This window comes from Callithrix jacchus, chromosome 5 (genome assembly GCF_049354715.1).
Source record: "Callithrix jacchus isolate 240 chromosome 5, calJac240_pri, whole genome shotgun sequence".
NCBI lineage: Eukaryota > Metazoa > Chordata > Mammalia > Primates > Cebidae > Callithrix > Callithrix jacchus.
Window position 1 is genome coordinate 47,131,037 of NC_133506.1, and position 25,175 is coordinate 47,156,211.

A 25,175-nucleotide genomic window follows, 5' to 3' on the forward strand; every position below is an offset into this window, starting at 1 on the left:
AAAAAAAAAGTTTTTTGCCTAAAACTTAACTGACTCTTCCTAAATGTTCCATCCCTTGATTTTAAAAAATCCCAAAGATTCCAAAGTCATGAAGGACCGTGTATATAAATACAATATGGAGCTTATGGTTTTCATCTTTTTCTATTTACATCCATCACCTTTTGAAATTCTGACATGTCTGGGATGGACAATAGTACAGAATAATAAACAACATGCAATGACTTTTTTTTTTTTGCAAAAACCAAAATAATTTTTTGAACCGGAGTTTTTTTTAAACATTTCATGTACCGTGAAATACAGAGAAAATAGGAGCATAATAATAAAAGTCCTCGTTTTGACACCAGAATGCATGTTTCCATACAAATTAAAATAATCCCTCAAGGCAGAACGTACACAAGCTTTATTGGGCAACAGCAACGGGCCACGCTGGCAAACAATGAAAGCAGAGTCGCTCGGAAACACGGAGGATCACGTGTGTCATCACAGCATCGAGAATTTAAATCATCTGGAAGTTCCTGCTAAATTAAAGCAGACTGTGCCAGAGCTCGCCGCTAATCAAAACACGCCGTCCCAGTGAAAATGTGCAGTGAGGATTACACAGAGAGAGCAACTCATGAGGAGCCACAGACTCTTACACGAGCTTACAGTAAGCCCCCGCAACAAAATCATCAATGAGCCACAATTTGTTTCTTGCAAATGCCACGCCCCCCACCTGATCCCAGAAACACGAGAGTCACTGACATCGCCCAGCTATACTGACAGACTGCGCTTCAGACCATGCTGTGGCAGAGAAGGCAGAGCCACGGGTCACGCCACTTTGGCCTGAGAAGGTGCTTCAGAGCATCAGGTCAGGGCTGGCTGGTCACGCTGCAGGATGCTTTGCAGTTCCATTCAAAAACATCATATATTTTTTTCCATGAAGAACTGGACATAATTCATGGGAATATTTTAAGTATATATAAACAGCAAAAAAAAGCTATACATTAAAAGAAGGGGAAGAAATAAAATCTGTTGTATTTACAAAGCTCCTTGTATATTTTTAAAATGAAAACAAAGCTGGGAGTGATAGAATTTTAATGCAATGAAAACCAATATTTCTTTAAAAACCTTTAGATCATTCTCTCTCTTACACACACACACACACACACCATACACACACTTCAAACGTACAGAAAAGGTTAAAGACAAAAATAGCTGATAGGTGTTTGCTTTAAGTAGGATGGAACAGAAGAATGCGTATGTCCCATTTGCAATTTTGGCAAAGGTTTAAAATGCTGGCCTAAAGGCACGCACGCATGCCCAACCCACCCCAGTAAAAACAAGACAAAGTATAAAAAGAAAAGTCTGGTGGGGGCTAGGGGAGGCATTAACATATCAGTTTCCAATGAGCACAAAATTCAAACTACATTCACAAGTAACACAGCCTACATTTTCAGCAGAGAAAAATCGGAGGAAATGTTCATAAAGAGACAACGGTTTTTAAGATTACCATCACACACAAAACAGGTTTCATTTCACTCCAGGGGAGCGTAACTGGGATGGGAATGTTACAGTGCTGCCAGGACTGGGAGAAATCCCAGCACGTGGCCTCTTGGCCCCAGGGGCTAGAAATGGGAGGTCTACTCAAACTTTATGATGCTCCCTGGAATGCCCTCCCAGCAGTCAAGTTAGTGCCGCCACCTCACCTGGTGTCACAGTAACACATATGTGCACACACGGGCTTTCAAAATGAGGATGGAAGCTGTCCCATCTAAGAAATTACTCAAGATGGAGAAACTCGTCTGGCGATTTTCTTTTTTTTTTTTTTTTGAGATGAAGTCTCACTCTGTCTCCCAGACAGAGCAAGAAATTGGAGTGCAATGGCACGATCTCAGCTCACTGCAACCTCTGCCTCCCGGGTTCAAGTGATTCTCCTGCCTCAGCCTCCCGAGTAGCTGGCATTACAGGTATGCACCACTACAGCCAGCTAATTTTTTGTATTTTTAGTAGAGATGGAGTTTCACCATGTTGGCCAGTCGGTTCTCAAACTCCTGACCTCATGATTCGCCCACCTTGGTCTCCTAAAGTGCTGGGATTACAGGCGTGAGCCACCTAGCCCAGCCCTGGTGATTTTCTTAGAGAAAAGAGAGAAAAAAGGAAGGAGGGAGGGAAAAAAGAAACCAAACAGATCCTGCTGCCCCCATCACACAACCATCACCACAAGACGTATGAACAATAATAAAATAGTAATAGAAGGTCTTACTCTGGCAGAAATAGCTACTGTGGTCAGAGGGCGTAGGGAGCTGTGAGTTTTGCTTTCAGGAAAACTGTTCAAACAGTGCTGTGTGCCTCGAGGCCCTCTGACCTCAAATTAAATTGGCTGTCAGAGACAGAAGGCCCACGGAGCTCCCAGGTGAGGGTGTCAATGGTGCTTTATGTAGGTTCTTTCCAGATTGATGAACCAAGAAAAAGGCTAACTGAATCCTTATACTTAAGCTTAAAACCTCAGGAGAGCCTCTTGTACAGTATCTCTATTTCTTGTTTGCTTCTTTCTTTGCCTTCCCCACCACAATGAGATTACCTCCTAGAAGTCACCGAGCGCCCTGGGGTTCTCTGCTGGGCTCACGGTCTGATCTGTGCAGGTAAAGACCGTGTACTCTCACCGGACCGAACACTCCTGGCTGTGTCTCCGGTGTTTGAGAAGCGCGGCGTGCGCATTCCTAGATGTGTGGGGACCCTCCGGTGAATGGCATCAGCTGGCTGCCCACTGATGGGACGGGCCCACAACGCAGTAGCCTGCACTTGAGTTTTGGTCCTTTTCACCCTTGACTGCCTCTGCCCCAGTGCGGCTGAGACAACAGAACAGAAAGGTTTGTGAAGAACACAGACGAGTACCTTCCACTTCCGGGTGTGGCTCCTTCAGCCCCTCCCGGAAGCATTCTCCCGTGAAGATGTCAAGTGGTATCTCAAGTGTTGACTTGAAAAGTCAACTTGTGCACCTCGATCAAAATTGAGAATTAAGGAAAAGACCAGAGAGACCATCTTCATTCAGCTTCTGCTGGAAATCTCACACTTCCCGACAAGGCTCCCACACCCACTGCCTGCAGGACCCAGCATCTTTCATCTCTGAACAAAGCCAGGTTCAGGGTTTGCAAACTCTACACGGAACTATCTGAAGACTTCCCAGTGCTACAGACTGACTTCCAGGAAAACAGAGACTCAAAAACTTTCAGCGCAACTTTCTCCTCCTCAACCTTTGAAACCACACAAATTCACTCAATGAAGAAGTCAGATTTGCTCCGTCTTTCTGAAATTTTTGGACAAAGATCCTATCCTTAACTATTCACTCATTATATCCTTTCTGCAAAGCTTTTCCCTTGGCAGATGTGACTCAATCAGACAGGGAAAAATACTGTGAAACTGCAGAACTCTAAGACGAAATACAAGTTGTATCAACAGCCAATTTATCAGTGCCTGCAACGTGAGGTCATTCTAGAACGTTTTAAAAGGACAACACAAAATACAAAAGCTTATCAAGAGCGCTCCAAAGGCAAGGGACGATCTGATCCTTGTGTCTCTAGTTCTCCAAGAGCAGGAGTTAGTAGGCATCAGAAACCAGGCTGTAATGTACATCTCTGAAGCACAGAGAAGTTGCACCCGGTGGAGGGTTTGAAGGTATGTACTCATCAAGAAGTAAATGCAAATCCAAGATCTCAACCACACTTGGCTCCTGAAGACCCACCAACTTAACCCTCATGGCATGCAGATGTGGCTTCTGCAAGAAGTGACTTGAAAACCCAAGAATGCCTTGCTCTGCCACAGCCAACGATCACAAACTCCCTTCTTCCTCCGAAACAAGAAGCCACAGCTTTATAAGAAACATGCGTGCATGGAGTCCATCCTGGTAGGGAAGGAATCTTGACGACTGGCTGCCTTTCAGCAAGCTCCCCTTGAAATCCAGGTCCCAGAGCCGCAGCCTGGGCCTCCTCCCACCAGAGGTTCCTTGCTTTGAAAGCTGCCACCGACGAAAGGCAGCCTGGCAGGATGGCTCTGGCTTTGTGAGGTCATCCTCACTAATGCCTCCTACAGGAAACAGGCTTCTGTGGGAGAGAAGAGTCCCCGCTCCTGACCTTTCCGCTTTGGCCTTAGAGGATCTGAGTCACAGCTGCCATGTTGTCTAAGGAATTAGTTGAGTCTCTTATCACACTGTCGACACATTTAGGGGCCGTTCAGTGGCACGTTTCCTGCTAAAACAACTCTGCTGAAAATGTCGGAGGTCGTTCTCAGCCAGCCACTGGCTTTGTAATTGTTACCAGGTCCCAACAAAGTGGGATCGCACCTCTGACATTCTTTGACGAGGTGGCAGGTGAAGTTAACTCATGCACTATGGATGCTGAATCAGATCAAGGACAACAGACTGGATTTACGACACTCTCTCTCCCTCTCCTCCCAGTCACTGGTTACGATCCCAGGAATCCGGTGTAACCTGGATAAGCTCGGCTACCTGGAGAGGATACTGAGCATTTCTCAATGGAAATTATTGTGTGGATAACTTTTTACCAGATGTCACTGTCTCTTCCTCCCAAACCTACACCAAGAGCTTTCTATTCTTCTGACACCTCTTTTTAAAAGCAAGAAAGACTTAAAGAATACATACACGTTAGGACTTAAAAAAATAAAACGTAAACAAAAAACAAGCCTTCTACAACCTCTGGCTGGACAGAAACTTTTATCACGTGACAACAAAATTCAAGTTGTAAGGAAGCTCACACAGTAACCCATATACATCTCCCAGCTGAGCCACCAGCTTTAACATATTCACATTCACTCAAACATGAAGAATGAGGGGTTCAAACAGGCCCAGATGGGTCTCTCTTTAGGACCTCCCTCCTGCTGATGCAGCGGGACTCCGTTTAGGCACAGAGCCTCTTCCCATCAAAACTGCACGTGTTAGCAATTACTGCAAAATCCACAGGTGGCGATTAACATCCATGGAACTTGAGCTCTGTCCATCAGGGAAGCGCCAAGACCAGGGCCCCCTCCAGAGAGTGCGTGGCCTACGACGTGAGCTTTGAGTAGCTGGGGGGAGAGAACCGTCTTCTCAGGTACTTGAGGACATAGAGGGGCAGGCAGCTGACCAGAGTGATGACGGAGACTTTCCACAAGAATGACAAGGTGGCAATGAAGTACACATCTGCAAGCAAATGGGAAGACAGTGGTGAGCAGGCAGGAATACTCTGGAAAGTGCATATGGTCCAGAAAGAGGCCTCACAGCTCTCAAAGGGAAAGTCCTCTCCTGTCACAAACCCACAGCCTCCTGGCAATGGCCCTCTCCCTCCAGGGACTCTAAGGGAAGGCACCATGGCTAAGAGCACACGGCGCCATCAGCTTGATTCTCACTCTCTCTTCTGTAGCTTCCCGATAGTGAAATGCTAGTTTCAACAGGGAAAGAAAACTACAGGGCCCACCAGCTGCAGTGGCTCATGCCTTAATCCCAGCACTTTGGGAAGCCAAGGCGGGCAGATGACTTGAGCCCAGGAGTTTGAGACCAGCCTGGGCAACACCGCAAAACCCCATCTGTACAAAAAGTACAAAAATTAGCCAGGCATGGTAGTGCATGCCTATAGTCCCAGCTACTTGGGAGGCTGAAGTAGGAGGATCATTTGAGCCTGGGAGGTGGAGGCTGCAGTGAGCCAAGAACATACCCCTGCATTCTAGCCTGGGCAACAGAGTAAGACACTGTCTCAAAAAAAGAGAAAAAAAGAAGGATAGAGCCCGGGTGTGGTGGCTCATGTCTGTAATCTCAGTACTTTGGGAGGCCGAGGCACGGGGATCACGAGGTCAGGAGTTCAAGACCAGCCTGACCAACATGGTAAAACCCCATCTCTACTAAAAATACAAAAATTAGCCAGGTGTGGTGGTGTGCACCTGTAATGCCAGCTACTCAGGAGGCTGAGGCAGGATGCTTTAATCTGGGAGTCGGAGGTGGCAGTGACTGGAGATCACGCCACTGCACTCCAGCCTAGGCGACAGAGCAAGACTCCATCTCAAAAAAGAAAAGCAGCAAAGAAAATTGCAGGGGAAGAAAACTCACGAGATGCTTTTGATTTGGTGTTGTCTGACAGCTGGAGAGTCTTTCTTTCTAAGCCCCAGCCACTGGCAAGTGGAAAGTGACATTCAAATGCACCTTCTGCTTTCAGCAACTTCTTCCCTTCATCCCAGCGATGGTCACAGAAAACCATAGGGATGAATCTGGGTCATGGTGCAAAGTGGGCTGAGACCACCCTTGTCAGGTCCAGGCTTAGGCTGACCCTCAGGGGCTCTGATGGAAGGTGGAGCCAGGGGTGCTGCCTTTCCAGCTGCAGGACTGTAAACTCGGTTATGAGGCTTCCTCAATAGACGAGTGACAGTTTGTGGCTTTCAATATAGCAGAAGCTGAAGCAACCCCTTCCCCACTTTTCTGAGCACAGGATACTGAAATGCAGCTGGCACTGAGAGAGCACCTACTATGTGCTGGGCCCAAGGCTCAGCCCACCCTGGGGTTTTTCTGCACCTCTCCCCCGGCCCTGTCATGTGTCCACATCAAAAACAAGCTGAGCTTCCTGAGCAGGGGCTACATCTCTGTGACCCCTCAGGGCCAAGCCCATGAGCACACAGTAGGTCTCACAAAACGCTTTCTAGAGACTAGTGACAAGGGTGAAACTGCTTTCAAACTCCACTTTTCACAGGGATGGTCCTTTAGTTCCTAGAGCGCATAGTAGAAGCTCACAAATCCTTTCTAGAGACTGGTGATGCCACCATGAAACTGTTTTAAAACTACTTTTCACAGGGCTGTTTGTTTTAAGTTTACTAAAATCTTCCTAAGGAGCTTTGGAAGCTGGTAAAGGAGCCATGATCAAAGATGCTTCCAGGGTCGAGTTTCTCTGCTTTTTCTCGTTATTGCCCCTTAAGAAACCATTTTTTTTTTTTTTTTTTTTTTTTTGAGACGGAGTTTCACTCTTGTTACCCAGGCTGGAGTGCAATGGTGCAATCTCACCGCAACCTCCACCTCCTGGGTTCAGGCAATTCTCCTGCCTCAGTCTCCTGAGTAGCTGGGATTACAGGCTACTCATTACAGGCCATTATGCCCAGCTAATTTTTTGTATTTTTAGTAGAGACGAGGTTTCACCATGTTGACCAAAATGGTCTCAATGTCTTGCCCTCATGATCCACCCGCCTCGGCCTCCCAAAGTGCTGGGATTACAGGCATGAGCCACCAAAGAAACCTTTTTAGACTTCTCTTCTTTTTGTTTTGTTTTTTTTTTGAGACAGAGTCTCACTCTGTCACCCAGGCTGGAATGCATTGGCACAATCTCAGCTCACCGCAACCTCTGCCTCCCAGGTTCAAGTGATTCTCCTGCCTCAGCCTCCCGAGTAACCAGGATTACAGGCATGAGCCACCACGCCCAGCCTCCATAACATTTTTTATGTGTGGTGTGCCTGGGTCTCTAGCGCCTCACCCTGTGTATCTCTCTTGGTAACTTTGATCACATCTGATACTCCTGTGCTCAGACTCACTTATGTGTGTTTACATATGTTCCCAACAAGAAGGGCAGCTCCACGGTGAGCCCATCCACCTCATCTGCCACCATAATCCTGGATGCGGCAGGTGCTCCCAGGTCTATGGAACTGACGAGTACCTTCGGTACCTGCTTTGCTGTGCTGAGCAGCAGATTTTATTCCAAGACCCGTGGAGTCCCTTAGGAGCTCTATCAGGACACAGCAGCAAGGCAGGGCTGCACGGCAAGGTCTGGGGCTCGGCACCTCCAGAACTGCCACTGTGCCATCACAAGGCCCCATTACCAATGTTACGGATTGGACTTCAGACCAAGATTTCCTGAGAACAACAAGGTTTTGTGGCTCCAAAAAGATGATAGAGTGAGACTCTGTCTCAAAAAAAAAAAGAAGTCTGAAAAGTCATCAGCTAAGAGGACACTGCTGTGTCCTCAGATTTTCTTGGATTTGAGGAAGCCTGCTGGATTGTCATTTACATGAAAGTGAGACCTGGGTGCTCAACTTTCCCCCAGCTCAGCTGGGCCCCGTGCAGCAGCTGACCCCGTGGAGAAACCCAGTTAACTCCTACCTGCCAAGTTAAACAGACTTTCTTTCTTTCTTTTTTTTTTTTTTTTGAGAAAGAGTCTTGCTCTGTCGCCCAGGTTCGAGTGCAGTGGCATGATCTCGGCTCACTGCAACCTCCGCCTCCCGAGTTCAAGTGATTGTCCTACCTCAGCCTCCCAAGTAGCTGAGATTACAGATGTGTGCCACCGCGCCTGTCTAATTTTTGTATTTTTAGTAGAGACGGGGTTTCCTCCATGTTGGCCAGGCTGGTCTCAAACTCCCAACCTCAGGTGATCCACCGATGTCAGCCTCCCAAAGTGCAGGGATTACAGGTATGAGCCATTACGCCTGGCCAATGGATTCCCTTTCTAATCTAGTTAGCTCTGTGTGGTTTAAAAAAGAAAAACATGGCTAGGTATGCTGTTGGGCACCTGTGGTCCCAGCTACTCGGGAGGCTGAGGCAGGAGAATCTTTTGAACCCGGGAGGCAGAGATTGCAGTGAGCCAAGATCATGCCACTGCACTCCGGCCTGGGCGACAAGAGCAAGACTCTGTCTCACAAAAAGAAAAAAAAGAACAAGCTAAAAAAGAAAAATACTCTAAAGCAATCCTGCCCTCTGTCCTCAATTTCACACCCTGAAGCACAACTACTGCCTGTCTTTAGGGAACACCAGTAAGAAAATGCAGACAGCTGAGCGGGAGGGACTGCTGGAGGCATAGCCCCGGCTGGAGTGCTGGGAGACCCCTTCCCTCACAGGGCAGCAAGATATCTTGGCCTGATTCATTGGGAGTGACAGACAGGGTTTAAGCATTCGGGGGTCTTACCGATGAACTCGTGTAAGAATACCAGGGAGGCGATGTAGCAGGCCAGGCTGAGCAGCTCGGCCACTGTCATGAGCCAGTGCCAGGTCTGGATGGTCAGCGCCACCATAAGCAGCTCGGTGAGGATCAGCGAGGTGAAGGAGATGGCCACGATGTGCACGAACTCCGACTCAAACAGCAGCAGCGCCCCGTACATGATGGTGCTCCCTGCAAACACCAGAGAAGGCTGTTCCCCTCGCCCTCCCTGCAAAAGCCTCGCTCTGCTCACTCACACACGGCCCCTTGGCACCGTTTTCATTAGACATGAAAGGTATCACTTGTTACATGAGGTTAATGACTGGTGCTGTATGGAGGTCTGAACCTATAGTTTTCCATATTTTCCTCTTTGGCCTTGTAGGATAAATAGTCTATAATTACAGAGTAAGAAAAGGGAGAAAAAAGGAAGCCAGGCAGGGAGGGAAACAATACCTCTCTAGAGTTGATGGAAGAAACAGAAACTTAAGTATAATATTTAAAATGATGAAGCCGCAGCCACGCATGATGGCTCATGCCTGGGATCCCAGCATTTTGGGAGGCCAAGGTGGGAGGATTGCTTGAGCTCAGGAGTTCGAGAACAACTTGGGCAACACAATGAAATCCCATCTCTACAAAAAATGCAAAAATTAGCCAGGTGTGGTGGTGTGTGCCTGTAGTCCCAGCTACTCAGGATGCTGAGGTGAGAGGATCACTTGAGCCTGGGAGGTACCGGTTGCAGTGAGCTGAGATTGCAGCACTGCACTCCAGCCTGGGTGACAAAGTGAGATCCTGTCAAAAAAAAAAAAAAAGTAAAAATAAAATGATGCAGTGACTCACACCTGTAATCAGCACTTTGGGAGGCCAAGGCAGGAGGATCACTTGAGGCCAGGAGTTCAAGACCAGGCTGGCCATCACGGCAAAACCCCATCTCTACTAAAAATACAAAAATTAGCTGAGCATAGAAGCACATGCCTGCAGTCCCAGCTACTCGGGAGGCTGAGGCATGAGAATTGCTTGAACCCAGGAAACAGAAGTTGCAGTGAGCTGAGATCATGCCACTGCACTCCAGCCTGGGTGACAGAGCAAGACTCTGCCTCAAAAAAAAAAATAAAATAAAATAAATCCCAACAGGTGACATGAACAGTAAATTTATTTTTTAAAATAAGAAACCCCAAAGACACATGTCCATTTGCAAGTTAAACATGTATACCTGTCCAGATATATAGAGACAGCAGGACCATTTCAAATATATGCACCGTAAAACACAGAAATGGAAATACTCAAAAAGAGGGTTCTGGGCACAGTAGCTTATGCCTGTTATCCTAACACTTTGCAAGGCTGAGGCAAGAGAATTGTTTGAGTCCAGGAGTTCAAGATCAGCCTGGGCAACATGGCAAGACCTCATCTCTATAAAAAATACAAAAATTAGCCAGGTGTTGTGGTGGACACCTGTAGTCCCAGGTTTATAATGCTGAACTAGAAACAGGTTTCTAGACAGGAACTAAAGCCCGTGTCAGCACCCGATGGGGTCCACAGCAGAGCACAGGGGCATCTTGCTGGCCCTTCAGGGATTCGTGGCTCACAATCAATTGGGAAGAAATGAACTGACTTGGAACTGATTTGGGGATGGTGCGCACCTCTAGTCCTAGACTCAGAAGGCTGAGGTGAGAGGATCACCTGAGCCTGGGGAGGTCGAAGCTACAGAGAGCTGTGATTGCTCCACTGCATGCCAGCCTGGGCAACAGAGTGAGATCCTCTGCCACCTAGGGTCTCACTCTGTTTCTACATACATACATACATATTCCATATTATATATAATGCATATATTATATGTTATATATATAATATATAAAATATATATTATGTTATATATATAATAAAATATATATTATATATATGCATATATTATACATTATACATATATATGTATATGAAATCTATTATGTGCATTACAAAACATACATAAAAACAGAAATACTGGCCAGGTGCAGTGGCTCACACCTGTAATCCCAGCACTTTGGAAGGCTGAGGTGGGCGGATCACCTGAAGTCAGGAGTTCAAGACCAGTCTGGCCAATGTGGTGAAACCCCATCTCTGCTAAAAAAAAAATAATTAGCCGGGCGTGGTGGTGAGCATCGATAATCCCAGCTAATTGGGAGGCTGAGGCAGGAGAATCACTTGAACCCAGGAGGTGGAGGCTGTAGTGAGCCGAGATGGCTCACTGCACTCCAGCCTGGGTAACAAGAGCAAAACTCCATCTCAAAAAAAAAGAGGAGGCCGGGCACGTTGGTTCATGCCTATAATCCCAGCACTTTGGGAGGCCGAGGCGGGTGGATCACGAGGTCAAGAGATCGAGACTATCCTGGTCAACAAGGTGAAACCCCGTCTCTACTAAAAATACAAAAATTAGCTGGACGTGGTGGTGAGCTCCTGTAGTCCCAGCTACTCAGGAGGCTGAGGCAGGAGAAATGCTTGAACCCAGAAGGCGGAGGTTGCAGTGAGCCGAGATCGTGCCATTGCACTCCAGCCTGGGTAACAACAGCGAAACTCCATCTCAAAAAAAAAGAGGATTCTAGGCACAGTGGCTTTGCCCTCTGTCTCAAATATATATATATATATATATATATATAATATAAATATGTAAAATATATCTTTATATGTAATATATAAATATGTAAAATATATATTAATATATAACATATATATTAAAAGAGTTAGAAAACGTAATTACAAATCAAAGGTTTGCTCTTTTCTTCTTGCATTTCAAAGCCTCTACAGTCTGAGAGCCCCTCTCTGGAGGCCACTAAAGTAAACATGATTTTCAAAAACTATGACTTGACCTTACTTTCCGAAAAGGTACCAGAACATCCCAGAAAACAACCACGTTTCGTCACATGGGTGGAGCAGCTCTGCAGGTTTTGATTATGGCCCACTGCCTTCCTCTGGCTTCACTACCTCAACCCTCAGACAGCAGCACTGCATGCGTCTGACATTTAAGTCCTTATAACAGGGTGAGCGGGGTCTCCCTTGGGTCACCCTGTCACCCTCCTTCCTGCTATTTCAGATTCCACTTTCTTCTTTTCTTGTTCTACAGGCTAGAGCGGGACACTCCTGAGTCAGCACCAGAGCACAAGACAAACAGGTGTCTCCACTTATCCTTACCTTGGTAGATGCTAATCAAAACCCATATTAAGAATGTCTTGTAGGACAACGGCCGCCCCTAAATGAGAAACAGAAAAATTAGAGCAGGTTTCCTGGGGGACTCGAGCAGCATGCCATCAGCGTTCACGTTACTCTCCCGCTAACCAGCCAAGGCAATCCATCTGTCTTCATCAACAAAGTGGCTTGCACACATCTGAACACATTAGAGAAATTATTTCTTTAAAAAAAGAATTGACCAGGTGTGGTGGCTCACATCTATAATCCCAGCCCTTTGGGAGGCTGAGACAGGTGGATCAATTGAGATCAGGAGTTCAAGACCAGCATGGCCAACGTGGTGAAGCCTCCTCTCTACTAAAAATACAAAAATTAGCCAGGCATGGTGGTGCACGCCTATAGTCCCAGTTACTCAGGAGGCTGAATCAGGGGAATCACTTGAACCTGGGAGATGGAGGTTACGGTGAGTCAAGATCAAGCCACAGCACTCCAGCCTGGGTCACAGAGACTCAGTATAAAAAAAAAAATTGACATTAAATGGGAATAAATCTTCCCTTGGGTAAAAACCCTTGAACACAAGTAAAATTATAAGATGCCTGTGCCCATGCCACCACACACACTTTTTGGAAGTAGACACAGGGGCATCTCTGGGAGCAAACATAGGTTGCAGCTGCAAAGTGGAACTGTCAGGGGCTTTTTCAAAGTCGTGAGTTGGCTTGTTTTCAGTTTATCTATTACTGTACTCTTTCAAGTTCCAACAGTGCATATATTACTGTTTAAAGAAAAAATGCAAACTCCCACACCTTCCCCCCAAAAGTAAGAAAGCTACCAGTTCAAGTGTGTTCAAATCAGGAATGGAGGGTCTGTGTGAAATAAATTAAGGAAAAAAAAGTAGGGAGCGATGGAAGGAAGAGAAAAGAAAAGGAGGAAGGGAGGAAGGAGGGACTGAGAAGCCAACGGAACCTTGAGAAGATCCTTGTAGAGCTCAGGATACAGCATGGCAACTTCTGACTTGACGTCTTTGTCCAGGACCAGAGAAAACACGGGAAACATGGTGTAAATGGTGGAGTACCTGGGAGAGAAAGCCGCCACGGGTAAGACCTGGCCGATGGGGTAAGAGCTGTGTGCTATGCCAGCCTCCGGCACCCAAGTCCCATCCATGCCTCGGACAACTATTTACTGCTGGTCTATTACGCTCCAGGGCTGGCTGAAACCCAAGAGGAAAAATGGACAAAAATGTCTGCCCTCAAGGGTTTTCGTCCTAGTCAGTGAATCAATAAACAAATAAATTAGGTAAACTCTATGCGTGTTAGAGGTAAGCGCTGATAGAGAAATATAATGGCGCAGAGGAAATAAGGTGTGTGTATGTGTGTGTGCACATATGTGTGTATGTGTGTGTGCGTATGTGTATGTATGCATGTGTGTGTGTGTGTAGGGGGTAATAGCACAATTTTAGAGGCTAAGGAGCAGAACATTTGAGTGAACACTCAAAAGACGTAAGGGGCAGCCAAGCCAATCCCAGGAGGAAGAGCATTCCAGGGAGAAGAAATGGGCAGTGCAAAGGCCCTGAGGCAGTGGGTGGCTGTCATGTCTGAAAAAGAGCCCAAAGGCCAGTGTGGCTGGGGCTGAGGGTGATGGAAGAGGAAATGAGGACTCACAGGGAAGATGGTGTCATGCCATGGAAGGTCACATGCAGCACAGCTCAGGGAACCCCTGACTATATTGTCATGTTCTTTGACTCTTCCAGACCCCAACAAAGGACAGTCCGGTTTTCCAGCTAGAAGCAGGCAGAATTCCAGTGCCTCTGCTCAAGCTCAAGTCATCGGCCAAACGCAGTAAGAAAGAAAGCAGACTCCGCAAGCCTCTCCGGAGCGCAGCCGGCCTTGCTGCGCCGTCTCCTCATGACCACGCGTGGCCTCAGCTGCATGTCTCTGTATCTAGGGCACTTGATAAGCAAACTCCACCCACCTGGGTGATTCAAAGACTGAGCACAATCTCTGAAAACGTCAGAGGACCATCATGAAGTTCCAGGTCAGGAATGGGGGTGGGTTTGCGAGCAGCAAAGGCCCAAGTGACACCATCTCTGTCACCGTGGCACAGCAGGCAAGCTCTGTTACTCACACTTCCCTGAGGCAGTGGACTCTGGCCCTCCTTGGAGCTCCAAGGATGGGACTTCTACTGGGCTCAGTTCAGGCGAGGAGGGCATGTTTCAGCTTCCCCTTCCCTTTGATGAAGACCCCAGCGAAATCACCAAGCCTGCAAACCTTCCACCTTGCCTTCCTCAATCAACTGATAACCATGGGGTATTTTGTCATGACCAGGTTCAAGTGGCAAAGTACAGCACGCCACCTACATCTCCACCTCCACTTCCGTCTGGGGAAGGGCTTAACAGGTCAAAACCTTGGTAATTCCAGAAGGTTCTAAACCATGGTGCTGGGCCTGTGTTCGCTGGGGCTGAATCCGATGTGACTGGGGAACCCAAGAATTTTTCCACAACGTTCCTTCTCACTGCTGCGGAATTTGAAGGAAGTTTCATAAACAATTAATCCCTTGGCAGGATTTCCTTACCCAATGATGAGGAATCCTTGATAGAGAGGGACGGAGGCAAAGTAAAACACGGAGGAAAAGACAGCCTGTGCCAAGGAGAAAGGAGGGTGTCACCGAAAGTCACAACAAAGCCCTTGTGTCTACAGAATAAAAATAACACGTGATATTTACGCAGCCCTCACCCCGTGCTGTCAGGTACTTTACATGGATTCACTCATTTCATTCTTACAACAACAACCCTATGAAGTAGGTACGATTCTCACCATCCTCATTATGCAAAGGGGAAAGTGAGGCATAGAGAGTATGTGGCTTGCCCAAGCCCACACAGCTCATTAGCAGCAAATCCAGGAATCATTCCCAGGCAGGGTGATTTTACCACTCCAGGGTCCATTCCACCCACTGTGAATATTCATTAAGTTCCACGACCCAGGAATACTTTGCACATGAGCACACTGATCTCCAGAGCTGCCCACAGCATCAAGTCCTCTATCACCCACACTTTACAGAAGGGGAGACTGAGCAGGTAAAAGCCCAGCTGTAGCCCCAGAGCCCACACTTCTAACCAGCTCTGAATCCCCACCTCTGTAGGCACGCACACTGCCGGAGGCATGAAAATGCTTATGGAAAAAGAGCCTCCCAAGTGTCTATGGGGGCTGAAATGGCAGAGAAGGCTTCACTTCTTATATTACATGTTTCGGTATTTGGGGAAATTTTAGAAAAGAGCACATGACAGATTACTTTTGCAATTAGACAAAAGCAATGAAGATATTTACAAACCCTCACGGAAATGTCTGCTTCCTGCTTCGGAAAATATTAGCTGCTGGTAATAATGAATAGGCTGGGGAGATCCAATCAGCCTTGAAGCTCTGTTAGCTCCTTCTCTGGACCTCTATGGGCTAAAAGAGGGAACATGGTCTCCAGGCTGATTTCTATTCACATAAAGCTGAAGGAAGGCCAGAAACAAACACTGCCAGAAAGCTTTTAAAAATCTAAACACTGAAAGCAAGGCAGAGATACCCTAGTAACTGGTAACAGCATCAGACCAGGGCTAGGTCCGGGAGCATCTTCAATGGACGCAGAGAGAAAGCATGTAAGAAACGCGTGCCTTCTCTGCACAGAGCTCAGAGCGCAGGTGCCAAGGGGCCACAGGAAGCCCCAGCTGACCCTGGCCATGCCGGGAAAGCCACCTTTTCAGTGACATGTCACCCAGGCTGGGCTGCTGCATCGGAAGGATGGTTGTAAAAATGTCACAAGAAACTGGTGTTTATTTTGCAAACCAATTATCAGGAGTCCCTTCCTCTAAAAGAGTCATCCTAGCCATAAAGCCTTCATCTCAACAAGAGCATTCTGGGAAAAATTAAAACTATGTTCTCTGACCAGTGTCCAGGGGCAATTCTAACTGGGACTTGCTCTTGGCCATTTTCAGCACAGTGGACATGGGTTCAAGGCATTTTCTTTAACACAAAGAACAATGCCTCGTCCTGGAATTCTTTTCTACATCGATGTGAAGGGTAACATCCAGTTTGTGAAGAACTCAGCTCATCCCAGCCGGTTTTTATGGATGTGCCCAAGGATGAGCTGATTCCTCCCCTAGCGATTCAAACCACGGCATTATCCAGTCCAGTTGGTGAGTTAACATAAATTCAAGTACAGATGTGGTGTGGTGAACCACAGTAGCCGTTTAGGTTTAGATCATTTTGATGAAAGTCACTTTAAGGCTCCTCTACTCACAAACGCAATAGGTATTTAAAACATAAAATCACCCCCCAAAAATCCAGGGTAAAGTCAGTGGATGGTCAATTCACATGTACCCAAAGTAGCACCACTATGCAAGGAGGCCTGCCTTTCACGTAAGATTAAACATTCTCACAAGTTAAAATACCACCTGATGTTTACATATTCCCTTGTTTCACTTCTGCTAATCACGGTAAGGACGCCTCGGCACTGCTGACTTAAAAACCTCTCTGTTTTGCACAGTGGCCCTGTCTGAAGGCAAGGAGGATCTCATCATCCCTGTTTTCCAGGTGGGGAGACCGAGGCCTAGAGCAGGAAAGTTATTTGCTCCCGTTCTCACAGATCCTCAGTGGCGTGGTCAGGAGACATTGAGTTCCAGGATCTACTATGCCTACATTCTCACCACTCAACTGGGAGCATTTTCATCTCAATGCCCAAAACCGAAGATCAACCAATAGCTTTTCAACACCAAAAATGTTTTCTTTCCCTCCTTCGGCCCCCTTTCTACTCCACACTTAATTGCTACAGCCTGATGACAAATTCTGTTGTTGCCGCTGCTGTTGTTTTTGAGATGGAGTCTCACTCTGTTGCCCAGGCTGGAGGGCAGTGGCATGATCTCAGCTCACTGCAGCCTCCACTTCCCAGGTTCAAGTGAATTTCATGTCTTAGCCTCCCAAGTAGCTGGGATTATAGGTGTGTGCCACCACCTCCAGCTAATTTTTGTATTTTCAGTAGAGACAGGTTTTCCAGACTGGTCTCAAACTCCTGGCCTGCAGTGATCCACCTGCCTCGGCCGCCCAAAGTGCTGGGATTACAAGCGAGAGCCACTGCGCCTGGCCTGTGATGACAGATTTTGGAGGGGTTTGTGGGAGAGAAGGTGGGAAAATACATACTCTAGAATCCTTTTATGAAAAAGCAAGATGGGAGCAAGATGTTAACTTCCAAGGGTATTCGTGATCCTGATAACTAAACTCAGGTCCCCACTGGGCTCTGCTGGGTGACAGAACTGTGATGCCAAGGTAACCTCAGTCCCAAGTGTCACGCTGACCCCAGCAACTGCACATGGTTCCAGGCCCTCCATGACAAGTGCATCGAGAAGGATATTCAGATTGTGACTGCAGGCTTTGAGGTTTTCCTGCCTGAGCTGACTGAATCCCTGCAGGACACCGCAGATTTCTCATCCGTACTCAGTCTCAGCCTCCCCATCTGTAAAATGGGCTCAGGCTATTCTGAGACTTATGTGAGACACTGCATTGTGAACGCTCGGCCCAATGCCTAGCGTACAGGAAGCACGCAAACTAAGTCAGTTGTTCTTCTTTGGTGGTTGTTCCCTGATGGCCCTCACTCTGCCTGTGAAAAATCGGGGCCTAGAGTCATTCAGCACTTCACTCTGCGTCTGTCACTCCAGCAGACCAACTATAACAACTCACCCACAATTAAAACACCTCATGAACACTCCACTTGTCTCAGGCCAGGCACTGGACGTCACCACTGCTAACACACACATCCACACCACGTGGCAGGAATGACCAGCACTACTTCACAGGGGAGGAATCTTGAGCACCAGGATGTTCAGGGACCAGCTCAAGGTCTATCAGCTGGAATGTAGCCAGGTAGGGGGTTTAAACTGGTGAGGTGGGGGGTGACAGCTCCAAAGCATCGTCTAATTCCCAGGCTTTTTCCACAATAATCACATAGCCATATGCACCTGTGTGCAAAGGGGCCAGCTGCCCACCCACCTGCATGGTGCTGATACAGAGGCTCCTGTGAATCACGAACTGGCTGAGGGCGGCTGACCGCTTGTAGCTGTTCCGGCCATGCACCATAAGCAAGCGGCCAAGATGCTTAAATTGAGTGATGGAGAAGTCTGCGGCCAGCGAAGCCTGTTTGCCTTCCTAAAATCCAATAAAATGAGGCACTGTCAGAAGCACAAGAGGTCAGGGCAAACACATTTCCTTTAATTGAAAAAGCAAGACATTGTAAGGAGATATTTGAAGAGCTTCAAGAACGAAACTCTGGTTTCAAGTGATACACAGTTGGTGGTCCAAGTCTAAATTTGATTTTAAAAGGGGACTGTATTGAAATAAAAACCATTCTGAATCACACACAGTTATAATTTGGAGGTCAAGTGGATCTAATATTAAGCCTTGGGAGTTCAGCCCACCCCGTAAGTAGCAAAGGATCATTGAAAGATAGGTTTTTTAAAACATTCAGTTCCTTTAAGAGCTAATTAAACATGAGGTGAAAACCCAGAGCTCCTAACAATATTAGGAAATTCCTGAATATACAGCACTGCACACTCATAGAAGTGGAAATAACTTATAGTGCAGCCATATAATGGAATTCTCTCATTTTGCTTTTTTAATTTTTATTTTTTCTTGAGACAGGGTCCTGCTCTGTCGCCCGGGCTGGAGTGCAGTGGTGTGCCCTCAGCTCACTGCAACCCTCCCACCTCAGCCTCCCGAGGAGCTGGGACCACAGACAGGCACCACCACACCTGACTCATTCGTTATTTTTGGTAGAGATGAGATTTCCCCACGTTGCTGAGGTTGGTCTCAGACTCCTGAACTCAAGCCATCCGCCCACCTCAGCCTCCCAAAGTGCTGCAATTCCAGGCATGAGCAACCATACTTGGCCAAATTCTCTCATTTTAAAAGGAGGTGACAGCCAACAATGAAGGGACAGAGGGACTGTAGAGCCTCTGGATGTGACACAACAGGAGGAACACCAGCTCCTCCTGTGCAGTGCTGACATCAATCCAGAATCGGAACCCAACCAATCCGACTGGCTCACGGTCTGCATAGCGTGAGACGCTCTACAATTGTCCTGAATGCTTTGAAAACATCATTGACGTGAAAAATAAAACACCCTCCAATCAAAAAAAAAAAAAAAATAGAGAAAAGTGTTCTATAATAAGGAAGATTAGAGCCCTGCGCGGTGGCTCATGCCTATAATCCCAGCACTTTGGGAGGCCGAGGCGGGCAGATCACAAGGTCAAGAGATCAAGACCATCCCGGCCAACATGGTAAAACCCTGTCTCTACTAAAAAATACAAAACTTAGCTGGGCATGGTGGCGTGCACCTGTAGTCCCAGCTACTCGGGAGGCTGAAGCAGGAGAATTGCTTGAACCAAGGAGGTGGAGGTCGCAGTGAGCCGAGATCGCGCCATTGCACTCCAGTCTCGCGCCTGGCAACAGAGCGAGACTCTGTCTCCAAAAAAAAAAAAGAAGAAGAAGATTAGAAACATGACAACATGCTAGTAAACATGATTTGCAATCCTTCCTGGAGCTTTTTTTTCTTTTAAGGTATGAAGACATTTAGAGGACAGATGGGGAAATCTGAGCATGAATATTATACAGTACCATTATATCAATGTTACTTGCAGGGGTTGTGATGTTACTTTCCTTGTGTGGGAGAACATCCTTGTTCTAAAGAAATCCAGCTGTAATACTTAGGGGTAACATTATACGCAATTTACTTTCAACTGATTCAAAGAAAGAAAGACAATGCAGCAAATATTAACAACTGGCCAGTCAAGGTGAAGGGTAGATGGATGCTCACTGTTCTATTTCAACTTTTGTCATTTTTCAAAATAAAAAGGTACTCTTTCAGAGTAAGAAGTGATGGTTCTATATGCTCTAATGTAGGAAAAAATCCAGGATATAACAGATTTAAGTAAGCCGCATAACAAAATGTACAGTGTGTTTTCAATTTAAAAATTATACATGAAAATTAGATATATACATGTGTCAGGTAAGTGTACAGACAGCAAACCTACACACACTCATAACCAGTAATATACACACAGAAAAAATGTTGGAAGAATAACCAGGGGTACTCGTGTGATCCAGTTACCTAAATGAAAGGATGCACTTTACTTCTAGATTCTTTAATGTTACTTGTTTTTTTGAGACAGAGTCTCATTCTGTCACCCAGGCTGGAGTGCAGTAGCGCGATCTTCGCCCACTGCAACCTCTGCCTCCCAGGTTCAAGCAATTCTCCTCCCTCAGCTCCCAAGTAGCTAGAATTATAGGCTCCCACCACCAAGCCCAGCTAATTTTTGTATTTTTAGTAGAGACGGGGTCTCACCATTTTGGCCAGACTGGTCTTGAACTCCTGACCTCAGGTGATCTGCCCGTCTTGGCCTCCCAATGTGCTGGGATTACAGGCCTGAGCCACCGTGCCTGGCCTAGATTCTTTAAATTTTTTATAGTGAGCACTATTACTTTCACATCCCAAGAAACAAAGGAATCACAATACATTTTTAAGAGAAGGGAAATGCTTTAATTTTTGTAAGAACTGGTATAGAATTCCATTAAACTCAAACACGCTTTTTTTTTTTTTTTTTTTGGAGATGGAGTCTCGCACTGTCGCCCAGGCTGTAGTGCAGTGTTGCAATCTCGGCTCACTGCAACCTCCGCCTCCTGGGTTCAAGCAATTCTCCTGCCTCAGCCTCCTGAGTAGTTGGGACTACAGGCATATGCCACCATGCCTGGCTAATTTTTTCTGTATTTTTAGTAGAGACGGGGTTTCACCATGCTGGCCAGGATCGTCTTGATCTCTTGACCTCGTGATCCACCTGCCTCACCCACCCAACGTGCTGGGATTATACGTGTGAGCCACTGTGCCCGGCCAAACATGCTTCTTAAAACCTTCATTCAGGGAATCTACACAAACTTCTGATATATCCCATTCAAAAATCATTTCACAGCCAGGTGCAGTGGCTCACACCTGTAATCCCAGCACTTTGGGAGGCCGAGGCAGGTAGATCACAAGGTCAGGAGTTCAAAACCAGCCTGGCCAACATAGTGAAACCCTGTTTCTACTAAAAATACAAAAAATTAGCCAGGCACAGTGGTGAACGCTCCTCAGGGCCTTGGCACTCCTATACTTCACAAACTGTTTTTTGGGGATTTTTGTGGGTTTTTTTTTTTTGAGATGGAGTTTTGCTCTTTCACTCAGGCTAGAGTACAATGGCTCAATCTCGGCTCACTGCAACCTCCCCATCCCAGGTTCAAGTGATTCTCCTGCCTCAGCCTCCTGAGTAGCTGGGATTACAGGTACCCACCAGCATGTCCTGCTAATTTTTTTATTTTTAGTAGAGATGAGGTTTCACCATGTTGGCCAGGCTGGTCTCGAACTCCTGATCTCAAGTGATCTGCCCTCCTTAGCCTCCCAAAGTGCTGGGATTACAGGCTTGAGCCACCGCACCCAGCCCTTCACACAGTCCTAACTCAGTGACCCATCTTCTTACCTCTAGTCATTTAGAGGTCACAAATTAGGGCAGAGTAAACTATAAAAGGCAAGCACACAATCAGCAAGGAGGAAAAGACAGAAAAAAATGTTTCGTAACACATCAACTGTTAAAAATTGTAGCTCAGGTGGAGCGCAGTGGCTCACGCCTGTAATCCCACCACTTTGGGAGGCTGAGGCAAGTGGATCACAAGGTCAAGAGATCGAGACCATCCTGGCCAACATGTTGAACCTTGTCTCTACTAAAAATACAAAAATTAGCTGGGTGGGGTGGCATGTGCCTGTAGAGGCTGAGGCAGGAGAATCGCTTGAACCCAGGAGGCAGAGGTTGCAGTGAGTCGAGATTGCACCACTGCACTCCAGCCTAGGTGACAGAGCGAGACTTCGTCTCAAAAAGAAAAACTATAGCTGAAAAGGCCTTTTGGTGAGAAGCAAACCAAGCCACATTCTTCCATAAGTGCCCAAGAGATCAGCACATGGCAGGATAAATAATGCTTTTACTGACAATGCTGCCTGCCCCAGGGAAGTCTAAAGTACATTTCCCATACCGTGAGAAGATAGAGAAACACTTTATTTATTTATTCATTCATTAATTCATTTGACTGAGTCTCTATCTGTCGCCCAGGCTGAAGTGCAATGGCGCGATCTCAGCTCACTGCAATCTCTGCCTCCGGCGTTCAAGCCATTCTCCTGTCTCAGCCTCACAAGTAACTAGGATTACAGGTGCCCGCCACCACACCCAGCTAATTTTTGTTTTTCAGTAGAGACAGGGTTTCTCCATGTTGGCCAGGCTGGTCTCAAATTCCTGACCTTAAGTGATCCTCCTGCCTCAGCCACCCAATGTGCTGGGATTACAGGCATGAGCCACTATGCCCGGCCAAGAAACACTTTGTGGTTTGTTTTTTTTTTTATTTAGATCTTGGCAAATAAATGGTCAACCTTCATCTGTCTGTAAGATGTAGCAGTATAGACCTCTTTCTTCGCAGTGACAGAGGTAACTGTGACACATAGTTCCTTACATGTTATCATCCTTCATCTGGAATTTCCAGAAGCCTTAAAACTACATCTCTGAGGGAAAAAGAACCAAGAAACTCCAGAAAGTGGAGTCAAGCAGAGGGAATACACTCACCTTTCCTTCCACTCCCACGCCGCAGTCAGATTCCTGAATCATGCTGACGTCATTGCCCCCGTCCCCTGCAGGCCACACAGACCAGAGAGAAAGGACATTTGATTCTTACCTTAAACAAGAATGCATGCTTCTCTTTAACACACTCGTGTCTTTCACAGAGCGCTTGCTGAGTGCCTGGCCTGCACTGCGCATTTGAGCTCTCCCACTCCCGCACTACCAAGATCCCATCTCACAGGCAGAGTGGCTGAGGGTCAGAGAGCCCAGGTGGCTTGCTGAGGGTCCTGGCACAGAGCAGCGGCAGTGGGACTGAGTTCACACGGGTATTTATCACCACCTGTCCTCCTTGAAGGCCAGGGTATCCCGATATTACCATCAGCAGCAACCCACAGTGTGCTTACTGGATGCTTACCACGCTGTGTGGCAAGCACATTTTTTTTTTTTTTGAGACAGAGTCTAACTCTTGTCACCCAGGCTGGATTGAAGTGGCACGATTTTGGCTCTCTGCAACCTCCGCCTCCCAGGTTCAAATTATTCTCCTGCCTCAGCTTCCCCAGTAGCTGGGACTACAGGTATGTGCTACCATGCCCAGCTAATTTTTTTGTATTTTTAGTAGAGACGGGTTTCACCATGTTGGCCAGAATGGTCTCGATCTCCTGACCTTGTGATCTGCCCGCCTCCGCCTCCCAAAGTGCTGGGATTACGGGCGCGAGCATGGCACCTGGCCAGCAAGCACATTTTAAAAGTGATCCTTTTTAGGCTGGACACAGTGGCCCATGCCTGTAATCTCAGCACTTTGAGAGGCCAAGCAGATCCCCTGAGGTCAGGAGTTCGAGACCAGCCTGGCCAATATGGTGAAACCCTGTCTGTACTAAAAATGCAAATTAGCCAGGCTAATTGTAGTGGCGTATGTCTGTAGTACCAGCTACTCCAGAAGCTGAGGCAGGAGAATCGTTTGAACCCAGGAGGCAGAGGTTGCAGTGAGCCAAGACTGTGTTACTATACTCCAGCCTGGGGGACAGAACATTTCAACAACAATAAAAAAAAGGTGACCTCTTTTAAGTCCACGTAAACAACATTTGAGGAAGCCAGTATTATTATTCCCATTTCACCAATGTGCAAACGGAGGCTCAGATGGGTGAAAGAAGCCACCTGGGACACCTGCTGGGAAACGCCAGAGGAAAGATTTGAACCCAGATCCAACCCCATAGTGTGTGGTCTCTGCCCACTAGAAGGCTGTGCCCTTGAGCCACTGGCAAAGGAGTAGGGGCCTGGCTCACGCTTATCTGCTCTCCAAGGGAAATATTAAAAACAACAACAAAAAGAGAGCCAAAAAGTCTTTGAGGCAGAGAAAAATCATGACCTGAATAAAGGGGCCTGGGGAATTTGAAGAACAAGCAGCAGGGTCCAAAAACACCCTCAAGGAAAGGGAGCTGGGCGTACCGGCGGGCCAGGGCCAGCAGCACAGCTGAGCCGCGCCTACCTACTGCGCAGGTGAGCTTGCCCGTGCGCTCCTGCAGCAGGCGCACGATCTGGGCCTTCTGGGTGGGGGCGCAGCGGCAGCAGACCACAGCTGGGCACTGGCAGGCCAGCTCCATGAACTCGTACTCGTAGTACTTGAGGCAAACCTGCAGGGTGGAGGGAGAGGAGGTGCGTTAGTGGAGGTCGCTGCCCAGCCTGCAGTGCCCCGGATGAGGCCCAGGCTGCTGGGAGGACTGGCTCTCAGGGCTCCCTGAGCTCACCTCCAGGGAGTCTCCCGAGATCACCAGGGCGCAATCATGCTTCCTGCGGAAGGCATTCAGCTCGAGGTGAGCCTCCCCGCGGTTGGTGACCTGGAAGGGGACAGAGATGGAGAAGAAGGCATTGCTCTCCGGAGACCATAGAACAATAAACGGTGGCTTCCTAGAGCCAGCATGAAGACAACGGCCCCCCAGCCAAGGGTCCCTCCCCTCCCCAACCACAAGAGGCAGCACCAAATGGAATCCTGTTGGCTACGATTCTGTGGGAATCGGAAAAGCCCATACAATTTCCACCTACAATTTCCCTCAGGACTAAAAACACCTGTACTGGCCAGGTATGGTGGCTCATGCCTGTAATCCCAGCACTTTGGGAGGACAAGGCAGGCAGATCACTTAAAAAGTCAGGAGTTCGAGACCAGCCTGGCCAACATGGTGAAACCCCCTGTCTACTAAAAACACAAAAATTAGCCGGGCATGGTGGCAGGCACCTGTAACTCCAGCTACTCAGGAGGCTGAGGCAGGAGAATTGCTTGAACCCGGGAGGCGGAGGTTGCAGTGAGCCAAGATCGTGCCATTGCACTCTAGCTTGAGCAACACAGTGAGACTCTGTCTCAAAATAGAAAAAAAATGAAAACCAAAAAAAAGCCTGTGCTTTCATAAGACAGGCATTGGACTAAGCAGCTGTGGATTTTTCTCATTTATTTCTCA

At 47.3% G+C, this 25,175-nt stretch overlaps 1 protein-coding gene across 3 annotated transcripts in view; it reads right to left on the minus strand.

Moving 5' to 3' along the window:
* Positions 1–382: 382 nt before the first annotated feature.
* Positions 383–25,175, minus strand: part of ATP9A (ATPase phospholipid transporting 9A) — a 167,662-nt gene continuing 142,869 nt past the window's right edge. For all 3 annotated transcript variants that reach the window (XM_078371998.1, XM_035298943.3, XM_078371999.1), the window contains exons 20-28: positions 24,471–24,560; positions 24,212–24,356; positions 22,732–22,796; positions 18,089–18,244; positions 14,637–14,701; positions 13,032–13,140; positions 12,075–12,132; positions 8,901–9,104; positions 383–5,173 (exon numbers count right to left, since the gene is read on the minus strand). In XM_078371998.1, the coding sequence (XP_078228124.1) occupies positions 5,037–5,173; positions 8,901–9,104; positions 12,075–12,132; positions 13,032–13,140; positions 14,637–14,701; positions 18,089–18,244; positions 22,732–22,796; positions 24,212–24,356; positions 24,471–24,560 (1,029 nt within the window). In that variant the 3' untranslated portion in view covers positions 383–5,036. The remainder of the gene's footprint in view (positions 5,174–8,900; positions 9,105–12,074; positions 12,133–13,031; positions 13,141–14,636; positions 14,702–18,088; positions 18,245–22,731; positions 22,797–24,211; positions 24,357–24,470; positions 24,561–25,175) is intronic.